This window comes from Myotis daubentonii, chromosome 10 (assembly GCF_963259705.1).
Source record: "Myotis daubentonii chromosome 10, mMyoDau2.1, whole genome shotgun sequence".
Classification (NCBI taxonomy): domain Eukaryota; kingdom Metazoa; phylum Chordata; class Mammalia; order Chiroptera; family Vespertilionidae; genus Myotis; species Myotis daubentonii.
In genome coordinates this window covers 17373696-17386939 of record NC_081849.1, presented here as the reverse complement: position 1 = coordinate 17386939, position 13244 = coordinate 17373696, and the positions used below count along the sequence as shown (strand labels likewise).

At 41.3% G+C, this 13244-nt stretch overlaps 1 protein-coding gene across 4 annotated transcripts in view; it reads right to left on the bottom strand.

Annotated features, from left to right (window-relative positions):
- Window positions 1-408: 408 nt before the first annotated feature.
- The window catches only part of PTPRZ1 (protein tyrosine phosphatase receptor type Z1), a 178420-nt gene continuing 165584 nt past the window's right edge, over window positions 409-13244 (bottom strand). For all 4 annotated transcript variants that reach the window (XM_059711665.1, XM_059711666.1, XM_059711668.1 and 1 more), the window contains 8 exons: window positions 12204-12350; window positions 8850-8943; window positions 8462-8535; window positions 7605-7733; window positions 6598-6744; window positions 4516-4658; window positions 3384-3519; window positions 409-1348 (listed from right to left, as the gene is read on the bottom strand). In XM_059711665.1, coding sequence (XP_059567648.1) covers window positions 1208-1348; window positions 3384-3519; window positions 4516-4658; window positions 6598-6744; window positions 7605-7733; window positions 8462-8535; window positions 8850-8943; window positions 12204-12350 — 1011 coding nt within the window. In that variant the 3' untranslated portion in view covers window positions 409-1207. The remainder of the gene's footprint in view (window positions 1349-3383; window positions 3520-4515; window positions 4659-6597; window positions 6745-7604; window positions 7734-8461; window positions 8536-8849; window positions 8944-12203; window positions 12351-13244) is intronic.

The following is a 13244-nucleotide window of genomic DNA, read 5'->3' as shown; positions in this document are numbered from 1 at the left end:
TTTACCGTCACCTAAGTTTCCAAACCAGCTTAGCTTGTCCCTGACTGGCAAATCTAACTCTCAGTTTGCTTCTCAACTAAAATTTCTCAACATTTCTTGGTATGTGGTGCCCTTAGCTTCCCGGTAACATTTTCCTAGCTCCACTAAGCCAAAAGATGTACGTAATGGTTCCCTTTATTATGTAATCAGGTCCACATAATTTCAGGTTAGTAGTTGTGCAGTGTCAGTACATGTTACTGTGTTGTCCTCAAACATGGGAAATTCTGTGAAGTCCCTGTGTGCCTCAGTGCAGTTTGGAATCACAGTTCCACCAGATCCACCTTTTTCACTTCCATCATCTCAGCAGGACCCTGCCCACCATCCGCAGTCACACAGGCTCTGGCACAACACTCCACAGGCAAATGCAAGTTGATGGCAATACTTATATTTATTTTTGCAATCCCTTCAATAAACCATTTGAACAATGTTGGGTAAGGTGTTATTTTCATAAAAACATATTCTTTCAAAACAAATGTATTTCTATTTTCCATAAAAGTTAAAATTACATGCTAAAACAGAGTTAACCACTGAGATAACATGGAACAATATCAGGAGACTTATAAAGCAAGACCAGACAAGGAACTATATCATTAAACTAAGCAATGACACAGAACTAGAAAACCGACTCAGTATTAAAATATAAAAATCTACGATTATAAATATAAATTTGGTCCATGGAGACACTAGAGCAGTATTTACAGTAAGTAGAAGATTATTTTGTACTTTAGGTGAATACTGCAGTTGTAAAATGTTGAATACCATAAGGAGCAGAGCATTTTATTTACAGTCTACTGTATTAAAAGTTACATTTCCAGCAAACCTGTTGATTGCTACAAATACAGCTAAAAATTTGACACTAAAACAACATGTTTTCTGTAGTTTGGAATTCCTAATATCTATAAATTGAAAATTTCTGTTAAAATCAATACAAAAAACACCCTAATTCCATTCTTAGAAATACTGTAAAATTCAATCATTTTAGTTTAAGCTCAATAAGTGAATTACAAGAAGTTCTGCAAAAAAGGCACACATTGTTAATAATATAAATTTGGCAGCAGAATCCTATGTCATGAAAGTTACTGTCAGGTGATGGAAAAGAAAACAGGGAACAGAAAAACGGATTTTCCAGTCTAATTTGAGATAGGGAGTTTCGTCACCCCTCTCTGTGCTAAACTAAAGACTCTAAGCTCTCGGCTATATTTCCATCGGGCAAGGCTGCGCCGTTACTGTCCAGAGAGGTGGATGGATTCTCTTCCTGCCTCGTGCTCACAAGGCTGAGGACTGCTTTGTAGAGAAACTGATACTGCTCCTAGGGAACAGAGAATGGGAGTTACAAACAGAAGCTCAGTGAAGACATCCACCTGTAAACGGAAGGAATACTTTTAGTGAACTTGGGCACTGTCCATGGAAGAGCTCTGTGTTAGGGGCTCTGTGATACTCAGCAAAGGCACACAGTCTATATGAATGTCTTCTTCTGATGACATTTAGAATAGCTTTTTAATTGCCCTAGCCCAGTGGTCGGCAAACTCATTAATCAACAGAGCCAAATAGCAACAGTACAATGATTGAAATTTCTTTTGAGAGCCAAATTTTTTAAACTTAAACTATATAGGTAGGTACATTGTCATTAACTTAATTAGGAAGAGCCACACTCAAGGGGCCAAAGAGCCACATGTGGCTCGAGAGCCGCAGTTTGCCGACCACGGCCCTAGCCAGTTTGACTCAGTGGATAGAGCATCGGCCTGCGGACCGAAGAGCCCCAGGTTCAATTCTGGTCAAGAGCACGTACTTCGGTTGCAGGCCCCTCCCAGGTCTGGGCCCTCGCTGGGGCATGTGCAGGAGGCAACCAATTGATGTGTTTATCTCACATCGATGTTTCTCTTTTTCTCTCTCTCTTCCACTCTCTCTAAAAATCAATGGAAAAATATCCTCGGGTGAGAATATAAAAAAAAAACTTTTTAATTAGCTAATATTCATTGTCCTAGAAAATTGGTCCACACACATTGGCTTATGGTAAGCACTCCGTCCTTATTCATTTACTTCATGGAGTCACCGAGAAGGCGATGTGACAGGACTCCGTCAGTGACTGGTCAACTTGTGTGTAGCTCCCTGGCATGGGCACCTGTAACCCACTCCCAAATAAGGTGCTCATTCTCCGTTCTCTAGTTGTTATGGAAACCATTGGGTTTGTCTATTAGGGGGCAGGACTGCACGTCAGTCAGCTGAGACACCCATGCAGAATGCAGGCCTTTCCCAAGATCCACTTATCCAGTATTCTTCACACTCTCCCCACCTGACCGCGCCTATCCCTGCTTTACCAAAGGTGGGCGAGCATGTGCCCTGCTGCGGTTTCAGAGTAGAGACACAGTAGAATAGGTAGCTTTCCCCTTACAGATGCTGGTGTGGTTGTGGGGGGTAGGGGAAGGCCACTGCAGAGAAAGTGAGCTGGGGACTAACATCATAGCAAACCATCCTTAGGACCACATGGGAACTGGTGCCCCATTGAAGGCATCCTCAAAATGGGTGAAAGGACAACCTCTGGAAAGCAATTCCCTACAGGACCAGCTTGACACAACCCAACGGATCTGAATGCGATGTTTAATAGGGGCTCCTCTGAGGTGCAAGTGTGCAGGGGTAACCTTGCCTTTGGCCAGTGGGTTTGGGCTGTAGCTCAAACAATAGACCTTTTCTAAGTCCCTTATACATGCACAGACCACATAAGCTTCTCCCATTGGGCCACTTGAACTAAGTTCCCTATCGTCTTTTCAGCCCATATTTCTACAATAGAAACTTCCAAATTATTTCAGTGTCGAAACCAGCTTCTCCAGATGTGCTGTATCTCTGTTTTGATCATCTGAGCCTCTCTTTCTTTTTAAAAGTATCCAAGAATTAGCCGTTTGTTAACTTCAGAAATTAAATTTCACTTGAAAGAAAAGTGAAAACTTCAAAAGTTTAAGACTTTTGGGTGTGTCTTCTGACGGTTCTCTGAGCTAGGCAGAACTTGAACTCTGGAAACATAGCCATTTATTTTGTTGGACAAGTCAGAATGTTGGTGCTTCTACTGGGGATATTTTGCAGAATTACAATAAATCTTGTAAAAAAAAAAAAGCACACATGTGATTTAAAATTTTTAGCCATAAATTTTCTAGAAGAAAAAATGTAAATGTTTCTTATTTATAGTTCCAGTTATATGGATTGGAGACAGAATAACTTGTAATTCAGGCTGAAAACTACATCTAATGCTGTCAATGTGGCCTTTTTTGATGTAGGATAAAATGACGCTGGCAGCCTCTAGGAAGTAAGTAGTAGCAGTGAGAAGATTGCTTCATTGCTTTGTTACTTACGATGTCAGCAAAGACTCCTGGCCTCATCAGATTAATCATCTTGGCTACCTGGTAGACATCCACGGAATTTTCTTTTTCTAGTTGGTGCATAAGGGTTGCCAGAGCACAGAAAGTTCCTGCTGTCACTCCTCCGTGCCTTGAAGCAAAGGAGAGGGACAGACTCCATTCAGATTCATCGGGCTTTTATATTTGGGACTCACAGAGTATGTACTCTTGACAACTTTGCCCTAAGAACACTGAGATTTCTAATGAATTGCTTCTCTTTATTGTACATAAAACCGTGGTTTATGGTTTATAGAACACTCAACAAGTGCTCATGATCTTAGTAATGAGATACTTTACAGAGGATTAAGATTTGCTTATACAAGGAGCTGGCAATAAATAAAAATGCTCTAAGGTTATAATATGCATTACATAAAACATGTATATAATTCCAGCACACACATTTTTTTTTTAATTTGCTTATAGCAAAAACCTGGAAAGACCTATTGGATAAAGATCTCTGTTTCTGGTAAATAAAAATATATATTTTTACTCCTATTCCAAGAAAGTTCATGGCTGAGAAATGTCTCTGATTAGCACCTGTAAAAATTCAAATGCTAAAACGAGTCATCAGCCCTAGCCAGTTTGGCTCAGTGGATGGAGTGTTGGCCCATGGACTGAAGAGTCTCAGGTTTGATTCCAGTCAAGGGCACGTACCTCGGTTGCTTGCTATCCCTAGCCCTGGTCAGGGCATGCATGGGAGGCAACCAATCAATGTGTCTCTCTCACATTGATGTTTCTCTGTGTGTGTCTCTCTCTCTCCCTTCCACTCTCTCTAAAAATCAATGGAAAAATATCCTTGGGCGAGGATTAACTATAAACGAATCAATCAATCTGGACCTTCACACAAAAGGCTCTTGGCATCCATTGCAAGAGTGCATTTTTGTGATCACACACCCATATCCTGCCTTCAAGGGGAGCTCCAAGGGAAGTGAAAAAAAATTCCGTGTTCACCTTGTAAGAAGCAGATAATCCACCCACAGTGAATCACTAGATTGGCCCAAAGCATTAGGTGAGTACAAAGACAGCAGAAATCCGTGTACACCAAGGGGATGCTAAGGTACAACTTGATTTCCAGTGTGGAACTTACTCATCGTGGACAATCATGGGCCCATCCCTGCTGGCAGCTTCTTCTTTGATAAGACTTAGAAGTTCAAAAGTTTTACTAATGGGGCTATCTGGATTTGGCCACTTGGGACACTGAAAATGCCTCACTTCCAGCACATAATCATCCTATAACAAGAAAGAAAAAATCATGTATTTAAAAGAATCAGATGGGTTACTGAGTAGAATAAGTGAGGAAAATCAGAAATCACAGGAAGGTGATGAAAGCCAACAGCACGCACAAGCGAGTAGCAGCAGTGTCAGCCTGTCCTTCACAGAAGAGAGACGTTGCTGTGAGGCCACGCTGGTCACATATAGATGCATCTCTTTCTTATTCTAACGATAAACCTTATTTGTGGGATTATGCCAATCAAACCATGAAAGTATGTGCAAAAGATGTGTCTGCAATGCTAAATTTAAACTTACAAAAAGAAACCTTCAGTGTTAAAATTTATTTAAAAAATATCGTAGACTTTTTCAGTGCCTGTATCACTCAGGTTTAACTAAGGGGAAAAGAGACAGCAGGACACTGGGGAAGACGCTGGCAAGGAGGGTGGTGTTTGGTTTCAACCTGGTCCCAGTTCTGATTCTTGCTTAAGTGACCAAGCAGCCTGTGTGACTTTAAATCCCTTACACCTCAGACCTCCCGGCTCCTGAAGTGTACGCAATCAAATGTTACATTTAAAAACAAGCAGCAGGTGCCCAGCCTGTGTGGTTCAGTGGATAGAGTGTTGGCCTGCTGACTGAAGGGTCCCAGGTTCGGTTCTGATCAAGGGCATATGCCCAGAGTTGCGGACTGAATTTCCAGTAGGGGGTGTGCAGGAGGCAGCTGATCAATGATTCTCATTATTGATGTTTCTATCTTTCCCTCTCCCTTCCTCTCTGAAATCAATAAAAATATATTTTAAAGAATAATAAAAAAATAAATTAAAGAAGCAGCAGAACCAATATTTTCTATGGGAGTGCAAAAGTCCAAAATATCCAAGATACAACTGAAGAAGATAGTCAATATAGGAAACTATCACAAAGTCTTATATCCTATAAGAATGAATAAGACCCTATAGTTTTGGCGGAGGCATGAACAAAGAGACCAATATAATACATAGAGATCCAAGAAACAAGCCCATACATACACGAGAGAAATCTGATTTATGACTGAGCTGGTATTGCTGATCACTAAGTATGCTGGGACAATGGTTATCCACATGGAAAATAAGGAAATTGGACCTTGCCTCACAAAACATAATACAAAATGTCAGTTTCAGGTGGAGCTATAAAACATTTAGGAGAAAGGGTAAAAAGATGATTTTTCAAGGTAAAAATGGATTTTTTAAAAAGGCACCAGATGATTTCCTTATAAAAGTAACAAGAGCGTGGCCGGCATGGCTCAGTGGTTCAGCATAGGTCGACCTATTAGTATAAACCAGGAGGTCACGGTTTGATTCCCGGTCAGGGCACATGCCCGGGTTGCGGGCTCAATCTCCAGTAGTGGGTGTGCAGGAGACAGCTCATCAATGATTCTCTCTCGTCATTGATGTTTCTATCTCCCTCTTCCTCTCCCTTCCTTTCTGAAATAAATCATATATATATATTTAATTTAGTAAAACAATTCTAGTTCACTGCACATTTTCAAAGCACTTCTTCACTTATCAGCTCATATATTCCTGGAGCAATGCGTTAGTTTACTAGGTAATATGTTTTCCATTTTACTTAAGATAATTCAAGGTTAAGTTAACACATGAGAATAAGGATTGATTCAACTTTTTTTACTTTGTTTACTTTCACCTTAAGTTCTATCGGCAACTGTCCTGAAGTAAAAGAGAAATCGTTGTTTTCCTGTGTGTGTAGAAGTCAGGAACCCTGTCATTTAGTGATAATTAAGTATTTAATGATTCTACAAGATTTTGAAAATGAAAGTGACAAGTAAAGTAAAAGTTACTATTTAGGTAATCTGTCTCAATTTGTAAGAAATCGGTTTCCTTCTTTTTATTGCTGGAAAAGATCCTTAAAGAGCATATATTTAAATGTGCTTAAGATGAAAAGTTTGTCATTTAGGTTATTTCCATACCTGTGTAGCTTCTAAGATAAAATCTTGAATTAAAAGTTTTTCTTCATTTGACAGACATTTGTGTTCTTCAGCCATAAGAGTGACCTTAAAGCTTTCACAATTTATAGGCTCATCTTTATTTGGCCAATAAACAAATTCATCTTCTGCCTGGAGGATTAAAAACCAAAGAAAATGCTAGATTTTAATAAAATTCCTTAATTAAGCAGGCTGTGAAATGAAGTTAACTGGTTGCCATAGACAATTCAACACGTCTTTCTTTGAACTGCAAAATTTACTCTTAAAATCTTGTGTCTTATAAACCAGATTGACCTGCAGAATAAAACTTAAGAACACAAATTATTGCTTTATTGTTTCCTTAGTTTATCAATAACAAAGATTAGCTGTTGCTTCTATAATTGATAACTTAGTAGATGAAAGGCAAGTGATTTTAAGAGCCCAGCAATTTACAGCATCAGTTGGAATGGTCAGTATAACTTTATGGACAAGAAATGAATCTCAAGGTATATATGCAAAGGCTAAATGAGATATTATTTAGATTTTATTTTGGGGTTTCTCCAAATATATATGAATAGTAGCATAGGGCATCCATGATTTTCTGATACTAAAAAGTCCTTCGGATACTGGGAGTTCACTTTATTCCAAATTGTCTTCTATGGCTAGCCTCAAACTGAGGGAATCTCCAAATATCTTACAAAGTTTTTAAAAAATATATACAGTAGAAGCATATGGACTGACTTCATTCATGATTGTGATTGTAATTTTCTTAAACTGTGTCACAAAATACTTAAATTTCAATTAAATTCAACCTACCCTTATTTAAAACTGTCATTCAACAATTTCAGATCTGATTGCATAACCAAACCAGGCCCAGTAATAGTCAAGGTGCAACTCCAGGGACATTACTTTATTAGTTGAAAACATGACCGGTTTGTTTGCTGGACTTCCGGCTGTTGTGAGCTGATAGTTCTCCCTCAAGGAAAATACTAAAAGCAGCCAGAGGGCCTTACCATGTTTTGACCATCAGGAAGCATAACCACCAGCTGGGCGTTATGGTCCCATATCATCCTCCAGAAATCTTTGATGGTGTGGAGAAGGGGATGCTGAGTGATGATAAATTCGTTGCTCTGATAATAACCCTACACAATCAGAAAGAAGGTAGATAAAACCTTGACCTATGACTTTAAATATTCAGAAAACATTCGTAGGTTTATGGCAGTCTCTTCATTTTCAGATCGTGTTTATAAATAACAATGTGATTACTCCAGTCAGTGTTTAGGGGGCACTGCTCTATGCCAGGTATAGCATTAAGCATTTCCTTCCCCTTAAGTGGGTTATTCCTCCCAGCGGTACTACGCGAAAATGCGATCCCCACTTTACAGATGATTACGCAGATGCCCAAGTTCACACAGCCACCAGCTCTAGGAGCAGACTTATCAAAATGACTTATGAACCGTGTCTCCTTCACCATATAGGGTGGAAATCTAGAGAAGAGTTACATTTCTCATTTCCCACAAGTCCCAGCGACAGCGTGCAAATTTCACACCTCTGGCAACAGGGCACTTTGGTGTCCAGAGGCCCTCTGATGGATGAGCACATGTTTTGTGTCTCTTCATCAGCCCTAATGGTGTTTGCTCCCTGCACCTACTTACTTGCAGGTTTTCCCAGTCCCAGCCTACATTAAAGCATCAGGGAATGCTGTCTTCTATCTCTACTGCGGGTGGTGGGCCTGCCGTCATCAGAACTGACTTCTGTCCACCTGGGCTGCTGCCCATGTTCCCAGCTACTGCTTCAGGCAGCTCACTCTGGTTTTGGTTCTGGTAACACAAACTGGCAGGCGGTCTCCCCAGCGACTTCTCTGACTTACCATGATATAGGAGGCGTTGATGTAGTCTGTGCCTTCCCCGCTCAGGGACGAAATGCCAACCCGTGATCTTTCCACTGCAACACAAAGCATTCTGGGTAAACAACTGTGCCCCCCATGCTACACCTTCCCTTTCAGCCCCACATGGCAAAACAGAGCTGCATGTCTCAAGCTGAGCGTCTGTGACCTTGAAGCTCACGTTACCATGTATTTTGCAGTTTTAGATGACACTTCAGGGTTTGAGAGTCCTTTTTAAAAGGTACATAATTAGGAAAAACCTGAGTGTATTGCTTTTGCCCTAAAATGTACAAATATTGTCAAATTACTTACAGGGTTTGTATTCTAAACCAAACAAAGTTTTGTTTTTTTTCCAAGATTCAACATATCCTACCAGGAATAATGGAAGAAGTTCTGTTCTTTTCCCTGTTGCATTGCTTTAGGGCTGTGGAATAGTCACTCTGCTGTATATTTGACTGACTCAGGAGCTGAAAATGGGAGTGAAGGAAAATACAGGTTATTTTTTATTTTATTAAAGTCACTCAAATACACGCACATGCACGCGCGCACGCGCGCGCACACACACACGCACACACACACACACACACACACACACACTCCTATACATACACAGCCCAACCAAGGTAGGATACTGAATATAAACAAATCTGACTTTTTTCCCAAGAATTCCTTGAACTAAACTTGTTTTAGGGAACTCTGTGGCACATCTGTGTTTTACACCAGGGAAGTGGAAGAAGCAGAGAACGCTAGCTTCCTAGGTGACTTGCAGCATCGGAAGACCTGCCCCATGGCTTCCTGGGTGGGTGTGCACTCTCCATTTCCTCTACTTAAATCTCGTGCAGCTGGGAGACAAGCTGCATACTGTGTGTGTGTGTGTGTGTGTGTGTGTGTAAATATATATGGGTATAGTTGGATTTTATTCATTCTTTTAATACTCTATCACATGAATAATCTACTTGCTATTTATCTATTCCCCAATTACTGAATGTTCAGGTCATTTCCAATGTTTTGCTATGTCAAAATTTGTAGCAATGAATATCCCTTCTATATCTCTGAATGTTCACACATGTGAGGATTTCTACAGAGAATTAGGAGTCACCAGTGTTTAAGTCTTTTTTTAAAAAAATATTTTTTTATTGATTTCAGAGAGGAAGGGAAAGGGAGAGATAGAAATATCAATAATGAGAGAGAATCATTGATCAGCTTCCTCCTGCATGCCCCTCACTGGGGATTGAGCCTGCAACCCAAGCATGTGCCCTTGACTGGAATCAAACCAGGGACTCATCAGTCCGCAGGCTGACACTCTATTCACTGAGCCAAACCAACTAGGGTGTCCAGTGCTTAAGTTTTGATATATAAAAAAGTGCTGTATCATGGTTTTGATTTGCACTTCCTTAATTATTGTGAGATGGAGTACTTTAATGTTCATCAGCCATTTAGATTTCTTCTTTGAGGACTGTAGTTTCATATTTCTACTTCACTGTCAGTTATTGATTTGTAGGGGTTTTTGATATCTTGAAGGTAAGCCTATAGTCTGTTTAAAAAGTTGCAAATATCTTTGTTCTCTTTAATCACATAGACATTTACACCCAATGTATTCAGTTTTCCCTTAAGATTTTTGTGAATTATGTTTTTATTTAAAAATCCCTTCTCCACCCTGAACCCTTGAAAGGTATGTCCCTCTCATACAGTGGTTTTCAACCTTGGCTGCACATTAGAATCACCTGGGAATCTTTTTAAACTCCTGATTTATGGGCCTCATCCTCTGGAAATTCTGTTTCTTTGTTATGGGGTGAGGCCACAACATTAGTAACAAAGAAACAGAATTTCTGGAGGATGAGGCCCAAAAATCAGGATTTAAAAAAGATTCCCATGTGATTCTAATGTGCAGCCAAGGTTGAGAACCACTGCTCTAATAGTTATAATAGTTAGCGTTCACCTTGAGGTACTTAAAATCCATCCTGAATAACTGTAGTGTTTGAGGTGTGGTAGGGGCCTAAATTTATTTGTTTCCACATAGGAATTGTTCTAATATCATTTACTGATTAGTTCATCCTTACCTTACTAATTTGGAATGTCGTATTAATCACATAACAATTTCCACATGTGCATGGCTCCTCTGGCTTATTTGTCTGTTTTTAAATATTATTATATCTGCATAATAAGTCTTCCATAAGCAGTACAATACATTTCTATTTCTTATTTTTCAGTACTGGTTTGGATGTTTTGGGACCTTTATGCTATATTAATTTTAAAATCAGTTTCATAAAAATAAAATAAAATCAGTGTCAAACACAAAAGCCTGACATGTGATAGGTGTCTGATATATATTTGTTGAATAAATAGACATGCAATTTATTTCAGAGAAATTTTCCTATGGATAAACCTGAGTCAAGACCTTTCCTTATATGACAATAAGCACACACACACACACACCTGCATTTCCTAGTTATGATGTTAACAGGAAACAGAGTCAAATGTCTCTCTTTTTCATTGGAGTCTGATGTCATAGTTGATATTTCCATTTGATCCTGGTCATCCAGTGGAAGCCAAATCAGTTCTCTTATAGAACTGTGTCAGGGATAGCGCATAGTGAAATGCTGAATATGGGTAAGACATATGTATTCTTTTTTTTAATTAAAGAAAAAGCAGTCCTAACAACCTAATGTTTACATTTAGTATTTCCTTATTATCTGTTTCTGGGAGCCGTGCCGGGCATGTTTCCTTAAGTGTTTCTTTCTGCCTCAGAGAAGCTTGACTGAGTGAAACGGTTATGTTTTCCCAACAGCAGGTTCTCTGTTCAGCATTCACCCCTCGTCTTTCTCTTACTCCTCCCAAGTGCAAACGGTGCTAAGAGGGCCACACATCAGAGGCAACTCAGTGCTAACATCTTCTATGTCGTAGGCTGGGGAGAAGGGAGGGGAAAACCTGAAATCTCAAGGTTTGTTAACTAACTCTCCTGAGTTTCTCCAACGTCTTCTGAATTCTTCCCAGATTGTCCTTCTCCAGAACTTGGCCCTGTTTCTCCGGGGATCCTGGGAAGTAAGAGGTTAGCACGGGAATAACGGGGAGCACAGCAGCAGCCTCCATTCCTCCGGAAGCCCCGGCCCCAGCTGGCAGGCCGGGTAACACCTGCTTTCTGAATTCTTTGCTCCCTGCTTTCTGGAAGCCAGAGAGCTGGGCTGCAGGAGGAATAATATTAAACGACAACAGAAACACCCCTCCCTGGTGCACGGCCTGGGGGGGGGGGGGGAAACAGGGCGTGTGGGAGAAACGGGGTTGCAGAAGCCATTGTTGCGGTGTCGCCTATTCTAGCTCAGGGCCCTCAAGTGGGGCAGACTTGTTCCAAAGAGCAGCACGAACAGCCCGAGCCAGCGCACTCGCGGCTGAGTGGTCTGGTTTTTTCAGAGTGAGAAGAGCACTTGTGCGGTCTGTATTGTCAGGCCTGTCTGTTCATCCTGGTGGGCTGGGTGCCCCCCTCCCCCTGCCCGCGTCTGCATTCATGAAAGTTAGTCTAGGGTTTCTGAGAACTTTTTCTTCTCGCACTGCAGAGGAAGGTTCTCCTTGAAACGCACCACGTGGCTTCGCTGCCCGCTGCAGAGAACAATAGGAGCCACTGTGCCAGCAGCTCTCTCCACCCATCCCCACGGCCCTGTCCACTCCAGCGAGGGGAGGCAGGCACGTTCAGTTCTGTGGCGGGACCCGAGGCGCTGCCAAGAGGACTCACCTTGAATTGTTTCTCCAGCTTTGTTTTGCCCGTCGGCCCTGGAATGAGGAGCGCGTTGACATAGGCGTGAATGTGACTCTCTGGCACCTCAGTCTCTTTGCTCAGTATGGCCTCCGCCAGCGCATCGTGAATGAAGACGTACTGTTCCTGGCAAGGCGGGGGCAGCAGGGAATATTACTCAGGTTTTCCTTAGGGGCATCGAGGGCAGTGGTTCTCAACCTTCCTGATGCCGCGACCCTTTAATACAGTTCCTCATGCTGTGGTGACCCCCAACCATAAATTTATTCTCGTTGCTACTTCATAACTGTAATTTTGCTACTGTTAGGAATCGTAATGTAAATATCTGATATGCAGGATGTATTTTTATTGTTACAAATTGAACATAATTAAAGCATAGTGATTAATCACAAAACAATATGTAATTATATATGTGTTTTCCGATGGTCTTAGGCAGCCCCTGTGAAAGGGTTGTTCGACCCCCAAAGGGTCGTGACCCACAGGTTGAGAATCGCTGATCTAGGTATAAGAGCAGTATCTTCCATTGACAGACAGAAGGAGTTGTACTGCGGGTGGAGAGAAACCCACAAAAGATTGCTTATCAGGCCCTGCAGGAAGGCAGGGGGAGGGAAAGAGGCCGTCGAGGGGGAACACAGCTCTTCTCTTCCCTCACCTCTCCATTTCTTGTGGGAAGGAGGCAGGATGATTTGGGGAGGCACAGCAATGCCTTGTCTCTGCCCTGCCGTCAACCCAAGGCCCACGTCCGCATTCTGCATGAGGACTTCCATGACCTCTATCCCTCTGATGGGTCTTCCCCTCTGTTCACTCTAATTCTCCCTTTAGCCCGTCATATGTAATTTAGTGTAATTATTTATACGGTTTTTAAAAGTTATCTTCTTTTTTATGAATAGGACTCTTTTCTCTAGAGCAGTGGTCCCCAACCTTTTTTTGGCTGTGCCCCCCCACCTAAGCATCTCTAAAATCCTGATGCCACCCCCCGCCTCCCCGTGACATATAATTCTTATTACTCAAAAAGTGAACTCC